We start from the raw sequence: 23843 nt of genomic DNA on the forward strand, positions 1-23843 counted from the left end.
TCTTCTGCGGCCGTCTGGAACGCTCTTCCGATATTAGGAAGCCACTTTAGCTATGCAGTTATAAATCTCCATTGAAAACTAATTTCTTTAGAATGAATGTTTGCGTTTAGTTTGTTGTCCTTCCCCCTCACCTCCCGATTTGCATGGTTGGCTACGTCCAGTGTGAAAGAAGTTCAACTTACATACCATCACCAGCTCATCATCATCATTACCACCTCATCATCAAGCCACTGAAGATATGCACTTTTTAATTTAGATTGAAAAGTTCGTTTCTTCACACTCTCGACGAGCATGGTTTGCTAACGTACGGTGCATGTGAAAAGAAGTTCAGCGTGCACGCGCCCAACGTGACGATTGCGTGCGTGCACGCGTGCATTGCGCCAGGTTCCGGGATGCGCGGGGGCTGCAGCTGCTGCTGTCGGGTCAGCTGGACGCGCTGCGCTCGGCGCGGGAGGCGGTGCGCTCCGCCGTGCGCGCGCTGGAAGCCACCCCCTCGCCGCGACTCGTGCTCTCCGCCACCGTCTGCCACCTCCGCGCTCAGCGCCTACCCCGCAACTCGTGAGTGCCGGTTGCCCATCCTACACGTGTGTCCAAACAGTGCCAGTTTCCTTCTCATCACTGCCTGCATAATCAGGTCTTCTATGTGCAACCTACGTTGTATGTATACACATATGTTGAAGTTCTTTCGCACCTTACTTAGCCAACTGCATAAATCGGAGGAGCATTGCCCCATCTCTCCTTTGTGCATCCTCAATCCTGCACCGTGGCCACTGTCACGGAATGGCTACAGAAACAACCCGCATGTACAGGCAGTTTGCCTTGTTAGTGGTTTGAACTTATATACTTTATTTAGAGCTTTTTTATTTAAGGGGCACCTTGGTGGCGTGGTGTTATATTTCTCGCTTGGTATACAGGAGGTCGGGGGTTCGATCCTGACCATGACGCCTGTATATTTTGAGTCTCCCCATGGTCACGTCGATTTTTTCTCCGGGTCCTCCGGTTTTTCCCTCCACATTTAGAATCAACATGCGTTTAGATTATTTTTTTATTAATTAGTTGTTATGAATGTCCACGTGATCAGCCACTTAGTTGAGCTTTCAGTTATGGCCAGGTCGCTTCTGAAAATGAAGCTATTAGCTCAGCTTAGTGTATTAAATTTTTTGTGATTAGTTTACCTTTCCTATACTTTGCACACCTATCGTATCTTTTTTTATTGTTTGTTGTTGTAACATTCTAACCCACCCCTACTGGACATCTGTAAAAAAAAGAGCTTCATGTCTCATCGGATTCCTCTTGCAGTCTAAATAAAGATTCTGATTCTGAGCAGGTGCGGAAACTCGAGCGTGTGAAACTGCTGCACTGCCACGCGCGCAGTAATGAGCATCTTCTGAAAGCACCTGCTCACATTCTTGGAGATATCTCATTATCACTGCCTGCTTCCTTTAAAAAAATTACATTATAATTAGGTATAGGCAGAAACAAAAAAACAAACATTACTGCTCTCTTTTTTAAATCTTGCTAATTAGGGAGCTCGTTATGATGGAATTGACTGCATGGTTAAGGTAGGTATTGTTTGCCACGTCCAGGGCTATCACAGGCAGACTTGACGTTTCTGAAATTAAAATTGCCTCGGGGGGCGGGGGTGAAGTATTATGGCTGAGAAGTGATCCGTGCTCTTTATATATTTATTTACTTCTAACAAAAATGCTTTTTGTCAAATTGCGCGGGCAAGCGGCAGCCCGGGAGGCAGCGCACACGACGCCGCTTTCGTGCCAGAGAAGTGAGACGCGTCTTCGCGCGCGTGGCATTTTGCGTGACGCCCTTTATCTCAAGGACACAGCCTTTTTCGGACACAATCGTCCCTCTTCCCAATCCGCACCCCCCCCCTTCCCCCATGCCTCGGCCCATCAAACCCACATGACTGTCTACACCCCCCCCCCTCAACCCGCCTGCACACTCACCCCCCCCCCCTCCAACACCGCCACCTCTCTCTATCTTGGGTTGTAATTTCCACACGTCGTCACGAGGGCACAATGAAGATGACAAATGCCTGAGCTTGCGATATTGGATTCAAAGGAGACGGAACGAGATGTGTTGTCATTTTCTGCTCCTGATTTATATAAATTAGAAAAAGCGTATCTCTTGCATGGGAAGGGGAAAAGAAAGGGGTGAGGGGTGGAGGGTGTCCGCTTGCACCTCACTTGACGTTTAGCATTTGTTAGTCGTCGGATAGGAGGCCACGAAGCAAAGTACACGGTGTCTAACTGCCGCTCGCGGTCGGTGGCTTATCTCTTCACACCATTGTATGTGTCAACGTAGACCGGTTCATTCGTATTGTGGTCCGCGTGATTGAAATCTGATGTTGATCAATTCGCCGCCTCCGCGCGGCCGTGTCAATTTCACTACGAAGCTCACCCCGTGTGCGCGCATGCGCGTGTGTCTGCCCTTTTAAAAGTGCGGCTGAAATATCACTTCCACGGGCACGCGTTCATGAAACTTGTGAAGAATGTTATTCCAAGCTGCTGGCTCATAACCACGTTTTTTGGTGTCTTTGTGGGTTTTTCTTTTTTTCTAAAGGTGCCCTTTCTGCAAGGCGGATGAGCTGTTCACAGAATATGAATCCAAGCTGTTCCTGCAGAAGTAAGTTGTTATTCCGTCGCGACAGGCTTTCCCCAATGCAGACCAGTCAAGCTCAGATGAATGTTACAATGAGAAAAGATCTGGCTCCTCGCCTTGTGCGCATATTACTTTCCCTTAAAATATCAAAAAAACAAGCTCTTTCTCTAGGGGGCGAGGCAAACGACACTAACCTTCACCAAAAAAACCCCGGCAGAGTCACATTTTAACAAATGCCCATGTCTATGTGTGGAATTCTTTAGAGCTATGATGCCTGATTAATTATTTACATAATCCACTACCGATTATCATTGCGCTGACTCGACGAATCTGATAATAGCGTCAAAATAATTGGTAAAAACCTACCACTTCTGTGCTTGATGACATCATCGATATCATCAGTGTGATCACTTGTAAGGGTGTAGGCCTTCATTTTTAAAGAGACCCAAGTAATCGACCATAAAAAAAAATGTATTGTAATTTTGAGTTTAATCTTGATTTGAAGCTTTCGTGACTGCAGGAATCCATACTCTTTGGTTCTTTCGGTAAAGTCACGTAGGCTGAAATAAAATAAAATAACCCACCTGATGAAAAGATCGTTCCAGCTGTAGATTGCATACTATGCCTTCACTGGTGTGCTGTATTATCATTGGCTGGCATGCACCACGTGAACACTAAACTAAAACTAAACTTATTATTTATTTTGTCAGGTAAGGCCCACTGAGCTATCCAGCTCTTTTTCAGAAGAGACCTGGCCACAAATCATAGTTCAACGAAGTGGCTTATCACGTGGAAATTGGCTCATCGCGTGAAATAAAGCACACATGGGCATCGAGCCTTTTGACATTGTGTAATACAGTGCAATGCAATATCGACAGATCGAATGATATTGATTCTGAAGCTAATGGTACATCCATAATATATAATTTTTTGCTTTTGAATCACCTGTGTGATCATTGTTTCTTGACTCGTATGCATCATATATAGACAGATTCCCCTTGTCATTCAACCACTCGAGGCCACTGGGTTCACCACAATGTTCATTAAATAATTGATGATTGAATCAAGCTGTGTCCCTGAATACATTTTTTTTTATTGGATAGCCAATGGGCCAAAATTGCTCATCCTCATTATATTTATCCTTTACCTACTACATCCAGACGCGATCTCAGTGGCCAACGGAAAAAAACTTGATAAAATCAAAGCTACCTCTGTTTCCCTAAACAGCATCACCTAACAGCGGTGGGGAAGTGCCCTTGTGTTTGTCTTAAAAGGAGAGCAGTGAAATAAGCATGCTGATGCAGTAGGCACCGTGTTCCCGGGCGCACTTGTACAAACACAAACTCCACGCTTAAAATGTGCGGCATCGCCTCCTGCCTCCAGTCGGCACGCCCACAATGCACCGACAACTTTCATTTGACCTTTTCTACTTCATGCCTTGCACTCGGTGAAAACAAAAATCATTCTACCCATTTTTACTCATTTATCTCCTTTCGTGGTATTTATAAGGTGAATTTAACTGTTTTAATTTAACCCAGGCTAATGCCCACTGAGCTATATAGCTCTTTTTCAGAAGCGACCTGGCCCGCAAGTGATAGTTAATCGAAGTGAATTATCGAGTGGAAATTTATAGCACCCAAATACTCTTACACACGTTTCTTACAAAACGTACATTAAATCACTTTCAACGTCATCGTCAGCAGCCATGATGATTCCACTGCTGGTTGAAGGCCTCCCCAAGCAATCGCCATCTCTCGTGGTCTTGTCATTCATCTAGCACCTGCACACGGGCTAACCTCATCGCTCCATCTGCACCTTTGAAGTCCTGTCCGGCACATTCTCTCCATTGGCTTTCTCCCAGTGCTGACCAAAAAAGCCCCCACCAACACCAACCTGACATTAGCTGTCTCCGTCTCTCTGTCTTTAATGTGGGTAGGGAGGGAGATGGGAGTGCATCACAATTACTTTTGTAACGATATTCCAACATGAACGAAACTCTTGTTGATATTAGCGTTGTTTTTTGATACTTTACCTGTAGAAATCTGATCAAACCAATCAAGAGATCCTCCAAAACTAGCCGATAATAAACGAACGATAATTTATACAACTTTTTGGCCAGGGCGGTAATGTCCCACCCCTCCCCATGATGTCGTTACGCACGACCCGTCATGCGTCTCATCGTCGCCTCCGAAGTGATCGTGATCGTCACTAAACCATTTCCGCCAACGTTAAAACATACATTTTTTAATGCATCGCGTGATCCAAAGCGTACGCGTGATCGTTCCCTGACCTCGCGTTCTCCCCTCTCTCCCTATTTCCGTCTGCCGTCTTTGACGGGCGGCAGCGCCAAGGGTCAGGCGGCCGTGTGGGAGGAGCTGATCAGCGAGGAGGGCGGCTCCGTGGAGAACCTCCGCCCGGCGACAGGCCGCGGCCTGTGGGCTCTCAGCGAGACAGAGCGCGTCCTGCGGGCCCTCCTGGCCTTCGCTCGCGCCACCCGCCACCCCGCGGCCGTGCTAGAGGAGGGCGGCTACGCTATGGAGCTCTTCGACGCCTGGAAGAAGGAGTACAAGGTGCGACAGGGGGGTCTCCCACAGGGGTAGGGTCACCAAGCCACACGGAGTAATGTAATGTAAGAGGGTGGGTTAAGATGCAGGCCAGTTATTGGCTGCTCACATCACTGCTGGAGGAAGGGCCTCCATTTTTCGCTCTGGAAAGCCCCTTCCAGAAGGTATTTTGGCTAATTCTAGATTTGAAGTTTTCGTGACTGCAAGGATTTATACTCTTTGGTTTTTTCGGTAAAGTTACGTAGGTAAAAAATAGATAAATGAAAAACAACTGAATTAAATCACGACGTTTCGATCGCAACACAAGCGGTCTTCACCAGGCGATGCACACCAGGTGAGGTAGTTAACATCTCATCAGGCATCGCCTGATGAAGACCACTTGTGTTGCGATCGAAACGTCGTGATTTAATTTAGTTGTTTATCATTTATCTATTTTTTACCTACGTGACTTTACCGAAAAAAACCAAAGAGTAATTTGGCTAGCTCATTTTGGGTGCTGGCTGTACATCTTGGAAGAAGAGGTGGGAGTAGCCATATGCTAGCCCACCACACGCAACCTGCCGATCAACTAACTGAAGGTGTACCCGTTTATGGGTAGACAAAGGTCGGCGGGCATTTTCATTTTAATTCATGCATCATTGCTTAACTACTCGTGATGTAATGCTCTTAATTTGACGCAAGCAATTCGTTCAAACCTTGTTGTCTTGTAAACATACTTTCTGTTCTCCACGAAGTCACTTCGAGCCCCTACAGCTTGCCTGGTTCCTTGTCGTGATCAAAGAGCCTGTAACATCGCACTTAACTAGTGGTCAATTAACCTGGGTCCCAGGTTTGTCGCGGCACGAGAGAGTGCAGTGTTTAACCCGTCCACCAGAGGGTGTGTCCGATCCTCTTCTGAGACGGGGCGTTGAGATTAAACGTGCGTTTGGATTATTTGGCTGCTTTATATTTCCACATGATGAGCCACTTTATTGAGCTATTATTTGACGCCTGGTCGCTTATGAAAAATAACTATATAGCTCAGTGGGCCTTACCTGGTAAAATAAAATATAGTTAATTTATTTCGTTTGAGTGATTTTCTTTTCTTTCCTATACTTTGCACTCCTATCTTGTTTTTTTTATTGTAGTTGTAACGTTCTGACCCGCCCCATGCTGGACATCTGTAAAAAAAAGAGCTTCATAGCTCATCGGATTTCTCCAGGATAAATAAATAGTGTGTATCTTAGTGCAGCTATCTCCCAGATGCAGTCCTGGCACGGTCCCAAGGTCTAGGTTTTCATTCGTAGCCTAGCGTCAGGTGGCGTGGCTTGTTTAATGACCTACAATGAGAGTGGTCTTGAGCACGGTTAAATATTTTTCACTTTATTTATTCTCACTTGTCCGCTTGTGTTGTCTCTCCCGTATTGTTTTTACACGTTGTGTTTGGTCTGTAATCACTTCCTTACCCGGAGTAAAATCCTCTCAAAAACCCCGCTTTGTTCCGGCACCCTGAGATCTACTGCATGGGAGGCACTTGCTAAATAATCAATGATGATGATGAATTGCGTTTGGGTGATAAAGGTACAGATCCCCATCCTGGCGAGGGGGGCGGGGGCCCATGAGGAATCGCAGTTGGGGAAGCAGGTGCAGTGCTTCTCGCCTCTACAAATAAGCATAATAAAGTAGTAATTTATTCTCTGCATAGTGGGGGGGGGGTTAGGTGGAAAATCAATGGTCTCTCACATTGTTAAAATAAATTGTTAAAATATTGTATTGTTGAAGCCATCATTATTGCTGCTGCGGTAGTGACTAGTGTAGCGTCACGTTTGATTAAGGAAGCAATTAAAATTTTAATCGGACTGTTACACAAAGTAACGAGTTAACCCTCGAGTTGCTGTTCACAAGCGTTTAGCTTGATGGTCTTACGCGATCTGGTGTTGAGATTTGATTCAGTAATCGATTTTTTTTATTTCATTTCCCTTCTCACATATTTATTCCCGTCTAATTTTTTTTTTCACTTTTGTATTGTTTGCTTATTGCACTGTTAACACATACATGTGACATCGGCATGGCACATGTGTGTGATTTGCATGCATTTACGCACGATCGACACTCGCACTTACGATTCTATGCTTGTAATAATTAATTTATTTGAATGAACCGATCAATGATGGATGGATGGTTACAAGTGCCCGTCATTCAGTCGCACTTTGCGCAACCATGCTGACCGGTGTGTGCCAGCCGTCGCTCTCCGTGTCTGACTGAGGCTTGACCTTCAAGGTCAGCCTTTTCTTGTGTATGGAAATGTCAAACCATCACTTTGTTTCGAGGATCGCCCTGCGTCACCGGAGCACAGGGCAGTAAAATATCTGCTGCCACGACGGGGACGGGGGGGGGGGTTAATAGTCAGCCATCCGAAGATACGTCAGAGCGTGGAATTGTTATTTTCCCCTCCGATTGGCGGATAAGGGGAAAATGCAATCGGGATTATCTTTGCCGACAACCATTTGTGATTGCCTTCTTGCGGCTCTTTCCATTTAATTCTAACATACACGAGTGTGCAAATGTAATGCACATCTGCCGATGAAGTGTACAAAATTCACGGGTGTAAGTGTTTTACGTACGTACATTGACTTGAATACGTGTACTCTGCGCATACTAATGCGGTGTAGTCACTGCAGACTGCACGAATATTTTGTGTGTCGGTAAAACCAGAGGCTCTGTTCAACACTGACTCAATAGAGCCAAGTGCTCAGGGTATCTATGTATGTATGTTGGACATCTTTCGCACTGTACGTAGCCAACCGTGCTCATCGGAGGTGCAGAAACTGAGAAGTGCGGGAAATTGGAGGTATGCGGAGTTGTCCGTGTTTTGGTTGAGTCGCTGCCGCCACCGCTTGCCGCTCGCTCCTCTGTTTGCGCAGCAGCGCGAGCGGTCGTTCATCTGTTTGTTTCTTTATCTCAGGTGCGAGAGGCAGCTCTCTGGGTCTTCAAGAATAAATTCTGCTCCGACAACTACAGCAGCAGGCTAATGAAAATCGCATCTTCGCCTGGGCGTCCGCGTCCGCGCGAATTTGTATTGGTATCGAACAAATGACTTGTTTGAGCAGCCGCACATTAAATTATCTGCACCTCCGTAGCCGCGCAACAATCTGCGCTTGGCAATTGGCCGAGTGGGAGCACTAAAGTGCACAGCCAAGGGCTCTGTGCCCTAAGAATAGTGAACCTGGGCAGGCTGCTGCTGTTGCTGAAGCCCAGGCATCCAATGCTTTCAAGCATCGCGTAAAAATAGTTTTTCCATTTCCTTTGGAGATAGTGCCTTCTACTTTGAATGGCGGTGAGAGTGAGCAATTATATTTGCGAACGGAAACAGATAAATAAGGCCACAAAATTCATTTGAAAGGAGGAGGTACTTTGCTTTTCAGGCTTCCAATCTCATTGTAATTTTTTTTGTATTCGGTCTCGGAAGTTACGCAGGCCCGAGCCTGGATAGCTCTATGATGGGTGGTGGCCATGCATGTCAAGGTTGTCATTGGCAACCTCAGGGCTGTGTTACATTATTTGCAACAAAAGGGGAATGCAGCGTAACCCACTGTTCTACTGTGCTTCTACGCTCCTCCGTCTTTGCTCGCCAATATTCAGGACCCCGCAATGGCCAGCTTGGTGAAGCATGGTCCAATGATCCCCGTGACTCACATGGTGTGAGAATTTCTCATAGGGTAGTGGATTGACAAAGCGGTCATACATGTGCACATTAATCAATTTAAAATATATAGTTTCTATTAAGTTGTAGTGAAGTGCTCTGTAATAAATTGCACGTTTAAATTGTTCTGCAGTGGCCCAGGAGAGACTCGCCAAGTCCCATAACTCTTATTCATGAGAATCCTCTAAATTGAAAACTCATTTCTTCAGAACTGCTTTTCGTGTTCAGTTTGTTGTCCTTTCCCCGCACCTCTGATTAGCACGCTTGGCTGCGTTTCGGTGCGAAATGAAATCCAACATACATCCATCCTGCTCTCTATTGGTTTTCCTGTTATACTTATTTTGAGTATTTCCAGCATGCGGTAAAGACACCAGAATGCCTGTAGAAAATGAATGGTTACCAAGGAAATAACACCCCAACTCTGCGGCACAGTTAGGCCAATTCTGAAACCTACTTGCTGTACTGTATCATGTGGGAGCTTCACAAACCCTGTTAGCAATCATGCTGTAGACCTGCAAGCTAGGTGTTGGGATACTGTTAGGGGGGGAGGTGTGGTGGTGGTGGTGGTGGTGTTGTTGCCAGCGGCATCGGGTGTGATAACCTCTTGACATCATGTGCCTGCTGGGAGGAGATGTTTGCACTGGAGGTGACTAGTGGATGAGTGTGTGTGAATGAGAGTGAGTGGAATGTACGTGTGTGTGGGATGTGGGGAGCGGTAGTGCAGTGGTTTGCTGACGAATATTTGAACCGGTCCTGGGCCTCCCCTAGGTCAACCCAGCCTTAAATGAGCACCTCATGCGTTGTGTAAACATCAAAATTGGGGCGATAAAGGCAGCTGGGCGTGTTGCTGATGGCCACCCGTCCCTTCGTGCACGATGCCAGCCTTCATAAGTACTTTCTTACAGCACTCTCTCCAACAGTCTGTTAAAGGCTATGTGGTGGGCGGATAGGAGTGGGGAGGCCGGGGGTCTTTGCATCTTTATGTGAGATGCTCATTGTCGGCATGATCGTCGACATCTACATGTAAACCAAGCGAGAGCCCAACTAGAGCAAGAGTTTAATTTTCAAGCAAGGCCCGGGTTTGTCGAACCTGAAGTGAAGCAATGCAATTTGCTGTCCTGCCCTTTGATGCCCGCAATGTGGCCCCGCCCAGCAACCGAGAGCACCTGCTTAATACATAGAGGTTACCCATCCCACCACTATCCAGGCTCAATTCTGCTTGGCTCGAGATCTGTGCTCACATTGACTTATTTTCCAAGGCTTTTAAACATGGAGTCAGTAAACTATAGACATACACGGAGTGGTTACTTCTTGTTAACATCCTCATCGTGTTCTCGTTGGGACAATTATCGTGTACAAGTGAGGTGTATATATTTAATACATTTGGGACATGCATTGTGTACACGTGGGACATGCATTGTGTAAATGTAAGACTTATATTACGCGCACGTTAGACATATGTTGTACGCACGTGGGACATGCATCGTGTGCACGTGAGACGTGTGTACTGTGTGGGCGTGTGAGACACGGACGTTGTCACGTGTGTTGGACGTGTGTAGCTGCTGCATGAATACTGGATGATGCTGCGCAATCGTGTGTCGGCCGTGGATGAGATCGCCATGGCGACAGAAAGGTTCCGGCTGCTGCAGCCGGATGAGGATAGGCCGGAGCCGGCGCTTCCACACGTCATCGAGCCGGGCCAGGTGAGTCTCCGTCCGTTGATTTGAAATCTGAAAGGCAACACCATCGCAATAATCAACATCATCAGAAACATCATCACCAAAATCATTATCGTCATCATCATTTTCAACACCAGCAGCACCATAATCCTCATTGCCATAATCCCCAACACCGTCACCGTGATATCATTATATCCATCAGCGTTATCATTACCAAAACCACCATAACAGAATGTCACCATCATCAATCAGCCATCACCTTTATCATGACACACCATAATCTGTATAATCATCATCACAACCACTGTAATTATTATCACCGCCACAAGTAGCCCCATAATCATCTTCATTTATTATCAATAACACCTCCAGTACCATCACCGTCAGCATGACCAAAATTATCACCATTACCACCACAGTAGCCAACGTCATCGGATTGCCATCGAATGCCTGTAATGTGTTGTCCTAATCACGAAGACTTTGTCTGTTGTGTCTTTTCTTCTAAGCCAGGGCTTCCAACACTCTGGTCCTAGTGGCCCACCATGCAACTCAACTCTGGGCCACTTTTACGTGTGTAATCGGATCCATCGTGCTCAATTTAAATAAAGAAAAATATTTACTTCCAATTTTAAGCACACAGCGATAAGAGCGTTTGAAAACACCGTTGCACAGCACGAAATTAAGCCGACTCAAAGGTTAGAATGTCGACGCGGCCGCGACTCAGAATCCCATAATTCGTTACGGAAGTGTGCATCAATGCAGATAGGACCGTGGCGGGGCAAGAGAGGGAGAAAAAAATAACACGAGCGAGCCACTTTCATATCGCAAGCTAATGCGCTGTCCATGATCCCCCCCCCCCCACACAGGTGGAGCAGCAGAGGATGAAACTTTTGAACGATAAAGCACTCGCCGCTTCCCAGCTCCGCAAAAAACTTGGACAGATGCTCTACCTGAGCAACCTGGAGAAGGTGAGAGAGAAAGAGAGAGAGCGAGCCAGTGTACCCTGAAGGGCATGGGGGCGTTCATAACAATCACGTTTGGGTATTTGCACCATTCTTAAAAGTGCAAAGCTATCGCGAGGTCACTCTGTTTCAGCAATGAGTATAGTCTGCCAGTACGGGGGCCGATGTTGCCGTGTGGTTTTAGCCAATTAGCCCTTTCCCGTTCCAGCGATGTATGTTTACGTAGTAAAATTACTTTTTCGGTACCGAGCCTCCCCAGAAGGCCAGGCGGGAGGGCCTGTGGCACGGTTTGGTGCCAGCTAGCAGATGTCTCGGAACAGGGAAAGGGTTCAGAAAATTGCAAGTAATATTTTAACTTTGGTAAATTTGGAATCTGGCCTACATATTTAACACGTTCACGGGATCTTTAATGTCCTATGTGAAGAAGGTGGCGCGCATATATATTGCTAATACACCCACGGTATCAACTAGTATTAATCAGGGCAGCCGCTGGATTGAAACCGTTAACCTCTGCAACAAGCGGAAAATGCTCTAATCGCTCTACGTTGCCAAAATGACATTGACACCGTGGGAGTACCCACGCATTACCCCATCACACACGGCCTGGCCCCCACCCATTTATGCATCTGGGTTGGACAGAGGCAGAGGGATTTAATAATCTGCGTCAAATGACGGAATCGAACCGGCGACCTCCCATTTACAAGTCCAGTGCTGCTGACAATTGCACCGTTGCGGCAGCTCTTATATCGTACGATACATCGTAGCATCGTAATATATTGTAGTATCGCCGTATCGCGGTGACCCCATGGCAGCGAAACAGTGGGCAGCACGCCCGCCATTGGCATCGTGGATGCGTGTGGCACTGCTGCTTGTGAATGCCCAGTGCTGCGCCGGTGTTTGTTGCTCATCAACGAGCCGTAGGCAATCGATGCACGCTGAGAAGGAACAGCGAGGGTCGATATTTTGTCCAGCGGGTCATCATCAGCACTCCTGATGAGTCCTAAACGAGGGCCTGTCGTTCAAAACATTGACCACTTTATTTCTCTTGTGTTGGTAAGTATTGATTCCTGATTTTCCCCGACCATGCATTGGTGTCATGTGAAAGTAAAGCAATCATGTTTATCTTCATTTGTGAAGATAATCGTACTGTAAAGTGTTTTTGATGTGCGCCATCAAGGGACGATAATTCCTCCTCTCTGCAGAAATGAGATCTCAAAGGAATTGGGGTAGGGTAGGGTTGGAAGGATTACATCCGTGCTGATTTGTTTTTTTTCTGTGCGGCTGTATTTATGTGTTCATGCTTACATCATTTCTCTGTAATCAATAAGTGTATTAGTCTAGGGCAGGTAAAACAAGCAGAATAAAATGTTCAGCACATGTGATGTCTTGATTTTCAGTGTTGTTATTTACTGCGCTGATATCTACTTAGCCCGGCCAGGTAGCGTATCTGGAGAACCTGCAGCTCGCTGTTGAAACATTTCGAGTTCAAATCTCGGTTGGGGGTCGGCGCAACCCATCATATCTCCGTGGTAGATAAAATAAGTGCCGCTTTGCGCAGAAGTCTACATTGATAGTCCAATGGGAATACTTGTCACCGCCATAGGAATGTGTAATTTCCACCAGTGATTCAGGGCTGTAGAGAAAGGGGGGGTGGGGGGGTGAGCACCATCCAACACACATTTTTATTGAAATTAATATTCTGTGTTTTTTTTTTGATTTTGCAAAACAACTATGCACATGGCACCCATGCATTCATCCATAACATCGCGCAATTTGTGGGGGTCTGTGCCCCCCCCCTCACCACCCATGCTCATTTCGTTGTTTCACAGTCCATATGGGAGTGCGTGGGTTCTAACCTGGAGCCTGTGTTTGCTCCCCAGTCGCAGGACAAGTCTGGACAACTGAACCCGGATCCCTGCCCCATCTGTGCCCGGAATTTCGGAAAACAGGTGTGCAGATTGTGTTTCCTGTAGCGTCCTCGTAGCGAACAGGCCGCGTTGTTGAGTTGCGTTAAGGAGAACTTGCCCTGGACACAGACATATGTTGGACATATGTGCTTCGCCGGATTCTCTGCAGCTACGAAAGGGGAACAGATACCTTCTTTTGTGCCGTTCGCTGCGTGAATCAAGTTCGTCTTTGTGCGCACGTCTGCATCTGTGTGTTTGCCGGTATTGTAGCGGTTAGTGCGCTGCGCTACGAACCAGGTGGTCCCGGGTTTGATCCCTGCTCATGGCCAACACAAGTGACGATTATCTGAAGCGGTCTTGAGTCTCCCCTAGGTCGACTCAGCCTCAAATGAGTACCTGGTGTGGTGTGTAAATATCGCCACTAGGGAGACAAAGGCAGCCAGGCGTGGTGCTGGCCACCCACCCCCTCGTTTGCTGTGACGGCCTTCATAGGTGCTTGCTAACAGCACTTTCCCCAAAAGTATTTTCAGGCTATACGGGGGATCTTTGTGTTTGCTGGACCACTCACTGTGCAGAGGTGGAACAATTCATATAATTTGTTAAGATGCACGATACATGCATCTAATCGAGTGTTAAATATATATATACTGTTCGTAATACTAATAACATCTGTTAGTTTAACACGTAGGCTTTCACAACCAAAATTATACATAATTGAGGTTTTTAGGTTAGATCGCGTAAATAGGATTTTGTAATTAAATCCGCCACCTTCCGACACAGCCAATTAGTAATGTTTGTCACATAAATAAAACATTCTAATTCGTTACTAGTTGTAATTGTTGTGGGATTATTCTCCAACACACCCGTGTGCTGATTCGTTCTGTGCAAGAGGTTCCTGTGGCCACTGGTGGCTGCTATGTTCTCTGCAGTGTAGAAAAAGAGGCCTTAAAAATATCTATATAATCGGTGACCTTTCAGGCATTAACCCTTTTTCATGTACTTTGACAAAGGGCCGTTGCCGAAAATTTTGCCATGTACTTTCTTTGAAGACAGTGTTGTTGACGAATGTTCTTCAAATGAGTGGCAACCCTGAATCATAGTGGCGAATAATGGGGTCGCCGTGGTAGGGCGAATCATCATCGCTTCTTGCGTTGAGCCTAATGTTCCACCAGGACGCGGTGACGTCATGCGAGTCCCCATTAATTTCATTCGATGCCTATGCCAATAATTGCTTTACTTCATATCATAAGTACCAGAGGGCATTTGCATCTGCAGCGTTTGGTACAGCGTTTCATCCAAATTATAGTTTGACCCCTGTATACCCATGTACAGAGCAAAACGTTCTTCCAGTGCAGTCCCAAAGGAAGTTGTGGAATTATTCTTGGGTGCCCTCACCTTTCCCACATTAATAATTGATTTCTGTTCATCGCACATGTGCTACTATGCTTTTATCCAAATCAAAAATAAAGAAATAGGGGTGGGGGGTGGTGGGGGAAGCTTGCCATAATCCTTGGTTGGTTCTCGGGGATAATTAATTTCTCGTGGTCGTATGCTGCAGTAATGATTCCACGTCTCAAGGTTGCTTGAAAGAGAGAGAGAGATTTAAAAAAATGGTCCAGCAACCAAAATGTTGAGAAATGAGGCCACTCAGTCCTTGCATCTTTTCTATTCGCTGCGCGCTCGCTGATAGAGAGAGAACTCTGACTAATTGCATGTAATGCACCGGGGGTAGCCGTGACGATAGGTTTGGGGTTTAATTTTTCCAGTGGAATGGCCTCCTTACCGCAGATGGAATAGGATTATTCGGCAATTCCTCTTCCAAAGACCTTCGAAACTGTTCACTCTTTAGAGCCCACGCAATAGTGCGGCGATAGTTTTGCTTTACTGTGTCCGGTCAATGCACAGCATCTGCAGCTTTATTGCTTTTTTGATTCCACGTGTGTGTTGATGGCTTTGCCTGGCTTTACCACGGTGACTTCGATTTTTTATTCTCTACTACAGCAACATTGTTAATGATGTGAAAGGACAAAGAATGAAGACAGCCTTTGTTCCGCAATTTCGCAAGAGATGGAATGTGCATCACATGTGGTACCGCTTGATTTGCAGGGGCTAAGCCGCTGTTATTTTACTTATTTTCACTTTCTGTATCGCCCGGTCTGAGCGCAGTGTTTGCCGTTTAGGCAAAGTAAGGATTTACAAGCTGGTTGCGCTCCATTTAAATTTGACAGTGGGCCAGTAATGCAGTGCAGTTTGTAGTGGAATCCGAACAGAAATCCCATTGGTTGTGTAGCTTATCAGCGCATCCTTCAATCAACAATTCCTATGCAGTATCCCCTGAAAGAGAGAGACGCGTTATCTCGAAGGGCCCTCACCTGGTAATAATACACGTTTATGTGCTGTCCGTGTGTACATGCTCATGTGCCAGTAAAAGCCCTTTATGGGCAAGTGCAGTCTCAATCTAAATTATATTGTTGGGTTTGTTTTCTTAATTATGTTGTCTTTGGTTATTTATGGCCTGGACTACTTGAGCTGAGCGCAGTTTATATTCCCGCCGATCACGCATTTAATGCGTGGGGCGCCGCGGTGGGGAGTTGTTATCTATCTCACCTGGTATACAGGAGGTCGTGGGTTCGATCCCGACCCTGACGCCTGCTGCTGTGTATTTTGAGTTTGCATGTTTTTCCTGCGGTCTTGTCGATTTTTCCCCGCGACCTCCGGTTTTTCTCTCCACATGAGAAACATGGTTTAGAGTATTTGGCTGCAATAAACGTCCACATGATAAGCCACTCTGTTGGCCAGGTCGCTTCTGAAAAAGAGCTATAAAGCTCACTGTGGCCCTTACCTGGTAAAATAAAAAATAGTTTAAATCGTTTAGTTTTAATGCCTTGCCATTGACTGTAAATAAACGGAGAGGCTCGCAGCCACAAGGATCTCTCCCCGTAGGTTTAACACGGAGATGAGAATCACGCGCCCTGCGGGCTGAATCTAGCCCGGTACTTTATTTTGTACGACCTGTGGCCACATGAGGCCTACCACTTCGATACAAACCTCCGCAAACCATATATATCCACCACTTCGAGCATCTTAGCGGCACGATTCAAGTACTAGAGAAAAACATTTAAACCTATAAGGTTGTATTTTTTTCGATTTAAAGCTTTCGTGACTGCAGGGATTCATCTTCTTGGTTCTTTCGGTAAAGTCACGTAGAAGGGAAATAATAAAATAATAAAAATAAAACATAATAAAATAATTCTCACGACGTTTCGGCTACAACGCAAGCAGCCATCCTCAGGTGAAGAATGAAATAACAACAAGCTTGGAGCGTATATTTAACGTCGTGAGAATTATTTTGTTATGTTTTACTTGTAATATTTTATTATTTCCCTTCTACGTGACTTTTCCGAAAGAACCAAGAAGACTATAAGGTTGTGTTTTCTTTTTCTGTCGCTGCAAGGGCCTCTTACAGTGACGGGACGTGTCCGAGGTTGTTTTTCCACTGCAAAGCCGAGCCGTGCTGCTGACGTCAAAGGCAATGAACGAGTCGAGACGCGTGTAGGCGACGCGGTGATGCTTCGTTCGAGTGGTGTTTTCCGACTAGATGGTGTTCGCAATGAACAGATCGTTAACCCACGCCCGTGGCCTTGCTTGGCCCCAAGCCAGATTAAAATGTCTTATGAGGTCAGCGTTTTACAGTCTTATTCCGCTCGGCAGGACAAATACGCGATGGAAAACCACCCGTAGCATGCGGGCCGTGTGCTGGCTCGACTCAGATGTGCCAGTTTTTTATATATATATAAGACGGGTATTTGTTGTGTTAATGTATGGCCTGCAAAACGTATTTGAAAGTCCTATTATTAGGCACGTGGAAACGAAACGGTTTCCCACCTCTGATTATAATATGGGCCCCCACACCCGCGTCAAGCTGCATCTCCCCCCGCCCCCTCCCCGCGATTGCAGTGGGTGGTGCTGCAGTGCGGACACTGCTTCTGCAACGAATGCACGGCCATCCAGATGGCGCAGTACAGCGTGGGGTCGCAGCGCTCGGCCATCCGCTGCGCCGTGTGCCGGCACACCACGCTCCACCACGAGGTGTCCTACGTGTCCACGGTGGGGGACGGGGACCAGGCGGACGACGTCACCGTCAAGGCAAGAGGCGCTTCTGCTGCCGTCCCACCAACTCCCAATCACAGTCGAGCCACGAGAAGAAGGGCGGCGAAGCGTGCACTTGTTTGTGTTCTCGTCGTCCGGGTCATTAAGAATACAATTCTGTCACGGAGGTCACGGCGATCGTGGAAATTGTGAATTTCAATCATTTCTGAAGTGAAATATTTCGTATTGCCTGTGGAAGCGGATTAGGTTATGCCCTTCCTTCAGTTCAATTTATCATTACGCTTGTTTGGGCCATTCCCCCAAATGTCACCTATTATATATTTTTTCTTATTAAGGTCACCGTGTTATTGACTAACATGTTGGCTTTTTACGTAAGCCGAGGCAGGGATTCGAACCCACATCATCATGAAGGTTTTAATCAAGTATCCTCGTGCCCGATCCACTTGGCTACAGCACCTCAATCTAGCCAGTGCTGCTTTTTCTTATGCAACACCGGTGGCATCACCTCACTCGTCCCTGCCACCTGGTCTCACTGCCCCGATCCCCACTACGCTACCCTCCTTCCCTTACCCTCCTGTCCCGTCATCACAACATCATTTAACATTGGTTAGCGCCACTTGTAAAATGATAGCACATCCGAATCCTGACACTTCCACCACTGACTCTGTGCCACACTCTCACCCCCCCCCCCATCTGTCCTACTAGATGCAAGAAGTGCTGTGATGTGTATGGGTGGCAGTGCTCCCTGATGCGGTCAATTTGAGCCACTGGGAGGGTGCAGGAGTGTGCCCTGACTGCAGTTGTCTCTGCTGCTCATGGCCCCCAGCGGTAGCACGTTTTCCACTCATTGCAGAGGTTGATGGGTCAAGCTCCACGGCCGCCCTGATTAATGCTGCGGGTGTATTAGCCATGTAGTATGCGCCGTTTGCTTGACGGTTAAGGGAAATATCTCGTGAAGTTTATTATATAAAAGAATGGTAGTTTTTGTGTGCTGCTGGCATGCTTAAGATTTGGCACATGTTATGGATTATTTGCAAATGATGTAGAATTTTCACCACTGGCTCAGCGCTGGCAACAGTAATTTAGCACCGGCGCAGTGCTCGTTTGACTCTTGACTTAATTGGGAAAAGCCACTTACCAACATCATCCCCCTTGCTGGAAAACGAATGCCCAACTTTCAGGCTGGTGCTGCATTCACCTTGTGCCGCACAGGGACAGCTGCCAAAGGGGGTGGGGTCCCCTACCGCAGGGCACCTCGAGATGTACCGGTGACGCATGGGAGGTGCGTTATATTGATATTAAGCGATGATATTGGGTGCCATGGTGGCGAGATGTTAACTACCTTGCCTGGTATAGAGGAGGTCGTGGGTTCGTTCCCGACCCTGACACGTGTATATTTGGTGTTTGCGTGTCTCTCTCCTCATGGTCGCGGGGATTTTTCTCCGAGTCCTCCGATTTTCCCATCCACATTTAGAAAGAGCGTGCGTTTAGAATATTTGGCTGCTATACATTTCCACGTGATAAGCCAATTCGTTGAGATATCATTTGTTATGGCCAGGTCACTTCTGAAAAAGAGCTACATAGCTCAGTGGGCCTTATCTGGTAAAATAAAAATAGTTATTTGTTTAATAGTTTTAGCTCATAATAACGACAATTGACTCTTAAGTATAGGTCCTATTTCAACCTGGCACGGCTCAATTCCCCCTCTTGGACCCGTTCACATAAGTACACATGTTGCAGCCACATGGGAAAGCCTCGCCAATGTGGATTCTGTCTTAGGGACGGCTCCGGAGAAAAATCATGAATTTGAATGTAACAAAAAAATTGATGGAGGCAGGCTGTCATTTGTAAGAGGTTGGCTGCAATGCCCTGAATGCAGAAATAAGGGTTGCGGAAAAAAATATAAATTTGCATGCAAGCCCGACAATATTTTCCACCGTTGAGCTATTTTTGTGTGTGAGCGTGCGTGCCCTTGTGAATTACAAATGGAGCCGACAAACAGCGCGGCGTTTGGGGTGGGATCAATAACACCTGCTTCTAGCCGTTGCCTTGGCTCATTAAGAGGACCCTGATGTTCCATCTCACCACGCTAATTTTTGCCGCCATAATTGAGGAGGATCGTTGGGCGGACAGCAGTCGGGAGGATGTCTTGTCGGGGGGGGGGGGGGGGACACGCACGTACTCCTACGACAGTGACTACTACTAATCTGGCTGTGACGGTCCCACCTGATGACGGAGACTTGTGTTGCCTCCGAAACGTCGTGATTTTTTGTTTTTATTTTATTTTATTTTCATTAATTTTGATGTTTTACCTACGTGACTTTACCGAAAAAACTTAAGAATATGATTCCTTGCAGTCACGAAAGCTTCAAATCTAGAAGTGACTACTGGCTGCACTGGAGTCTTACAAATTATATCAAGAGGTGGACGAAAGTGGGTTGGAGGTGCTTTTGCAAAACCGAACCTTGATAATGATGCGCAACAAAGCAATGTCTAAAAATGTTGCACCTCCGATTGGCACGGTTGTTCACGTTCGGCGTGAAAGAAGTTCAACATGCGTGCATACAAAATACGATATTACTTGCTATGATGTATGGTTCATGAACAACGGCATTGGCATAGAAAATTAAACAAAAGGCTGGAATCTGTGTGAAAAAAACATGGAGAGAGGGTCATGCTTGGAATTATACCGAGAGACAGGAAGAGGAAAACATGGATTATAGAACACAAACAAGAAATTAACTGATTTAGAAAATTGGGCGTGTGTAAGACACATATTTCAAGATAATGATAATAATAGGAATAATATACACACCTAAAATATATTTATTCCAGAGATCACAAGGCGCTCCTCTCCAACACACACGCAGGCTCACACGTGGTTGAGATTACGGGGGTAGTGGCAGCCAAAGGAGGGATCACACCCAAGAGGGCATCCAATTGGGAGATACTATTTGACTACTACTATTATTATTTAACCAGGTAAGGTCTACTGAGCTATGTAGTTCTTTTTCAGAAGCAACCTGGCCACAAATGATAGCCCAACGAAGTGGCTTATCACGTGGGAATTTATAGCAGCGAAATACTCTAAACAACATGTTTCTATCTTCTTGGTTCTTTCGGTAAAGTCACGTAGAAGGGAAAAATAAAATAATAAAAATAAAACATAATTTATTATGTTTTATAAAAATAAAACATAATTTATTATGTTTTATAAAATAAAACATAATTTATTATGTTTTATTTTTATTATTTTATTACTTCCCTTCTACGTGACTTTACCGAAAGAACCAAGAAGATGAATCCCTGCAGTCACGAAAGCTTTAAATCGAAGAATTTTTTATTATGTTTTATTTTTTTTATTTTATTACTTCCCTTCTACGTGACTTTACCGAAAGAACCAAGAAGATGAATCCCTGCAGTCACGAAAGCTTTAAATCGAAGAATTTTTTATTATGTTTTATTTTTTTTATTTTATTACTTCCCTTCTACGTGACTTTACCGAAAGAACCAAGAAGATGAATCCCTGCAGTCACGAAAGCTTTAAATCGAAATTTAACATGTTTCTAAATGTGGAGGGAAAAACCGGAGGACCCGGAGAAAAATCCACGCGACCACGGGAAGAGAGAAATGCAAACTCCAAATATACAAGCGTCAGGGTCAGGATGGAACCCACAACCTCTTGTATACCAGGCAAGCTAGTTGACATCTCACCACCGTGGAGTGACAAAGCCAGCCGGTGGGCAGGTGTTAGATGGATTCTTATTTCACAGGACAAGGATTGAGGGCTACACAATGGGGGGGGGTCCTTGGTCGTAACTTATGATGAATCAGGTGACCAAGTTAGAGTTGGGTGCAGCATAGGATGCCGCACGGCCTTATGCTATGAACCCATGTGGCTGTATCACAGTGCACTTACAGCTGTGTTCTTGGACTTCGCAACAGGGCAGCCACTCCACGAAGGTTGAGGCGGTCATACGGGAGCTCATGAAGATCCACATGTCGGATCCCGAAGCCAAGTCTCTGGTCTTCTCTACGGTAGGCAAATGCTGGGCGGGTTGTTCTCATCGCGCTGTGTTGCTGCTGCATTGGCTTGCTCAAGGTTTCAAAGAACAAGTGTGTGGCTGAAAACACAAGTGCAACTTGGGGTCACTGGCATGCAAGTGTCACCTGCACGCTGTGTGGAATCTCTCACGAACCCCCGGTCAGAATAATATTTTGGGGCCTCGCGGAAGCCGTCCTGCTTATTGCTGCGTCTCCAGTGTTAGTTTCTAGGCATCGCGAGTTTGGACTGTATCCAAGTCGTTGTAATTATGCCGCTGTTTAAGGTTCAGCGCGTTGGACTTGCAATCCAGAGGTCGTCAGTTCGATTAGATCTTCTGGCGCGCGGCTGTTGAAATCAACCAGCAAGTCACTTAATATCTACCTTGTGGCTGTCGTCAGTATTGATACTATTATTGGATTTACTGTGTTTTTATGCGATTTAATCCATACTTGTGTAGTTGAAAAAAAAAAATCATGAAATTAGTTTTTTTCAGCACTTAGAGAAATGTTGAAATATAAGGCATTTTTAAGATTATTATTACTATTACATCTGACACCACCGTCTACCCAGCAAAGGCAAAACCCACATTCAATTGACAAGTTGCGTGCGGTGGGGTAAAATGTGGGTACTGCCACCTCTTCAGAGCTTTCTCGAGTGGCAGAGGCTCCCTTTTCACCAGCAGTGGCACGAGTGAGGAAGGCGGGGCTGCACCTTTGCCATCACCTTCTAGCCATTGTTCGCAGAGAAAAAAAACCCCCCCGACTTCAACGAAACGACCACCCGTCGGTAAACTACCGCACGTCGGCTTCTTCTTAGGCACAGCGTGTGAATGCAGCACAAGTCCCGTACCCCCCCCCCCTCTCCCTCCACCCCCCTCAATGCTGAGCTGCTGGATTAATTAGGCGGATAGCGATGTTGCTGCGTTTGTTATTGTTTGTTCACGCAACCCTGAAAGCCGTCGTGCGCAGATTAATCTGCCGGCAGCGGGGCCTTGGGTGAATCGGCGGCAGCCTCTGGGCGAATTACTTGGAGCGGTAGTTGTACACGGGGTGTTTATCATTAATGGCGTCTCTCAATTACGGCAGGGCATAAAGCAGTTAAGCGCTTAAGGTACTTTCCGATGGTTGGCCATGCAGCGTCGGTGCCTGCCAGAGCCCCTGACTGCTGGAAGGGTGGTTAATTGTGTGAGAAGAGCTTAACGCCTCCACGGGAGGCTCCGTTAATTGACTTGATCATCGCTTTTATATCTTTCCCCAATGAAAAACCTGCGCTTTTATTACGGAGTTTACCATATGCTGCGAATATGAGTTTTTTTTATTTAATTTATCCCACCTCTTCTCTTCAACAAAGGCGCAACATCGGTCGTTTGTTTTTTTGTGGCATAAAAGCAGCGGGCTCCTCAAAGGTTTTGGTTTATTTGCGAGTTTTGTTTTGTTATTTTCTCAAAAGTAAATTTTCTGCTCCAATTAACTGGTGAATAGAAATTCTACCCTGATAAATGCAACAGCAGCGACTCGTTGAGAACACGTTATCTGTGCTTTGGCAATGGTGAAACGGCTTGGCAAAGCACGCACCTTCCATGCTTTGTAATTAGGACAGAAGACAGTGATCTATTGAGGTGAATATTAATCAAACGTGCATTTTCTCATTGCCTGGCACACGCGCGAGCACCAATCTGGCGCATCTGTGCAAGTTGCAGTGCGCTACCTGCTTCGGCACGACTCCACCACATTGTGTGTGGCAGCACTTTTGGTCAATCCACTTCTGTTTTGTTGTGATTATATTTCCTTCGCAATTGACGGCACGAAACGTTCAACTTGTTTTTGGAATTTTTTTTTTTTTTACCCACGCAATCGCCTGCCGCGCTCTCTCTTCCCCGCCTTCCCCTCCCTCCACTGTTTATTTAGTGGCAGGATGTGCTGGACATTATCGGCAAGGCCCTCAAAAAGAACGGCATCTACTTTGCACAGATCAATGGGATCCACCGCTTCCAGGTGAGAGACGCTGTTCGCCACATGGGGGGCTGGCCCCGGGGGTCAAGAGCAGCGGAGAGTCGCTGCTTGACCCCCGGCCTCGAGCCAGATCCCATCTGCAGGGACCATTCACGGGCACTGCCAGGGGATAGCAAAGATCCTTAATTGAAAACGAGCGGAGGTTGAACGTTTAGTGCAGCAGCAGCAGCGCTGCAATGTTTGGCTGACGAGTGTTTTATTTTTCACCGAGTATTTTGGCGCCGACGCAGTACGGCAACGATGTGGATTGTACATATTGTCCGCAC

At 46.3% G+C, this 23843-nt stretch overlaps 1 protein-coding gene across 4 annotated transcripts in view; it reads left to right on the forward strand.

Annotated features, from left to right (window-relative positions):
* Window positions 1-23843, forward strand: part of LOC144733526 (E3 ubiquitin-protein ligase SHPRH-like) — an 86787-nt gene that overhangs the window by 37106 nt on the left and 25838 nt on the right. For all 4 annotated transcript variants that reach the window (XR_013588373.1, XM_078615470.1, XM_078615472.1 and 1 more), the window contains exons 22-30: window positions 385-558; window positions 2578-2640; window positions 4961-5186; window positions 10422-10565; window positions 11408-11509; window positions 13384-13452; window positions 17368-17556; window positions 21466-21558; window positions 23473-23559. Coding sequence is in view for 3 of the 4 variants with exons in the window: in XM_078615470.1 (XP_078471596.1) it covers window positions 385-558; window positions 2578-2640; window positions 4961-5186; window positions 10422-10565; window positions 11408-11509; window positions 13384-13452; window positions 17368-17556; window positions 21466-21558; window positions 23473-23559 (1147 nt within the window). In the remaining variant the exon portion in view is untranslated. The remainder of the gene's footprint in view (window positions 1-384; window positions 559-2577; window positions 2641-4960; window positions 5187-10421; window positions 10566-11407; window positions 11510-13383; window positions 13453-17367; window positions 17557-21465; window positions 21559-23472; window positions 23560-23843) is intronic.

Source organism: Lampetra planeri, chromosome 47, assembly GCF_965212315.1.
Source record: "Lampetra planeri chromosome 47, kcLamPlan1.2.h2, whole genome shotgun sequence".
Lineage (NCBI taxonomy): Eukaryota > Metazoa > Chordata > Hyperoartia > Petromyzontiformes > Petromyzontidae > Lampetra > Lampetra planeri.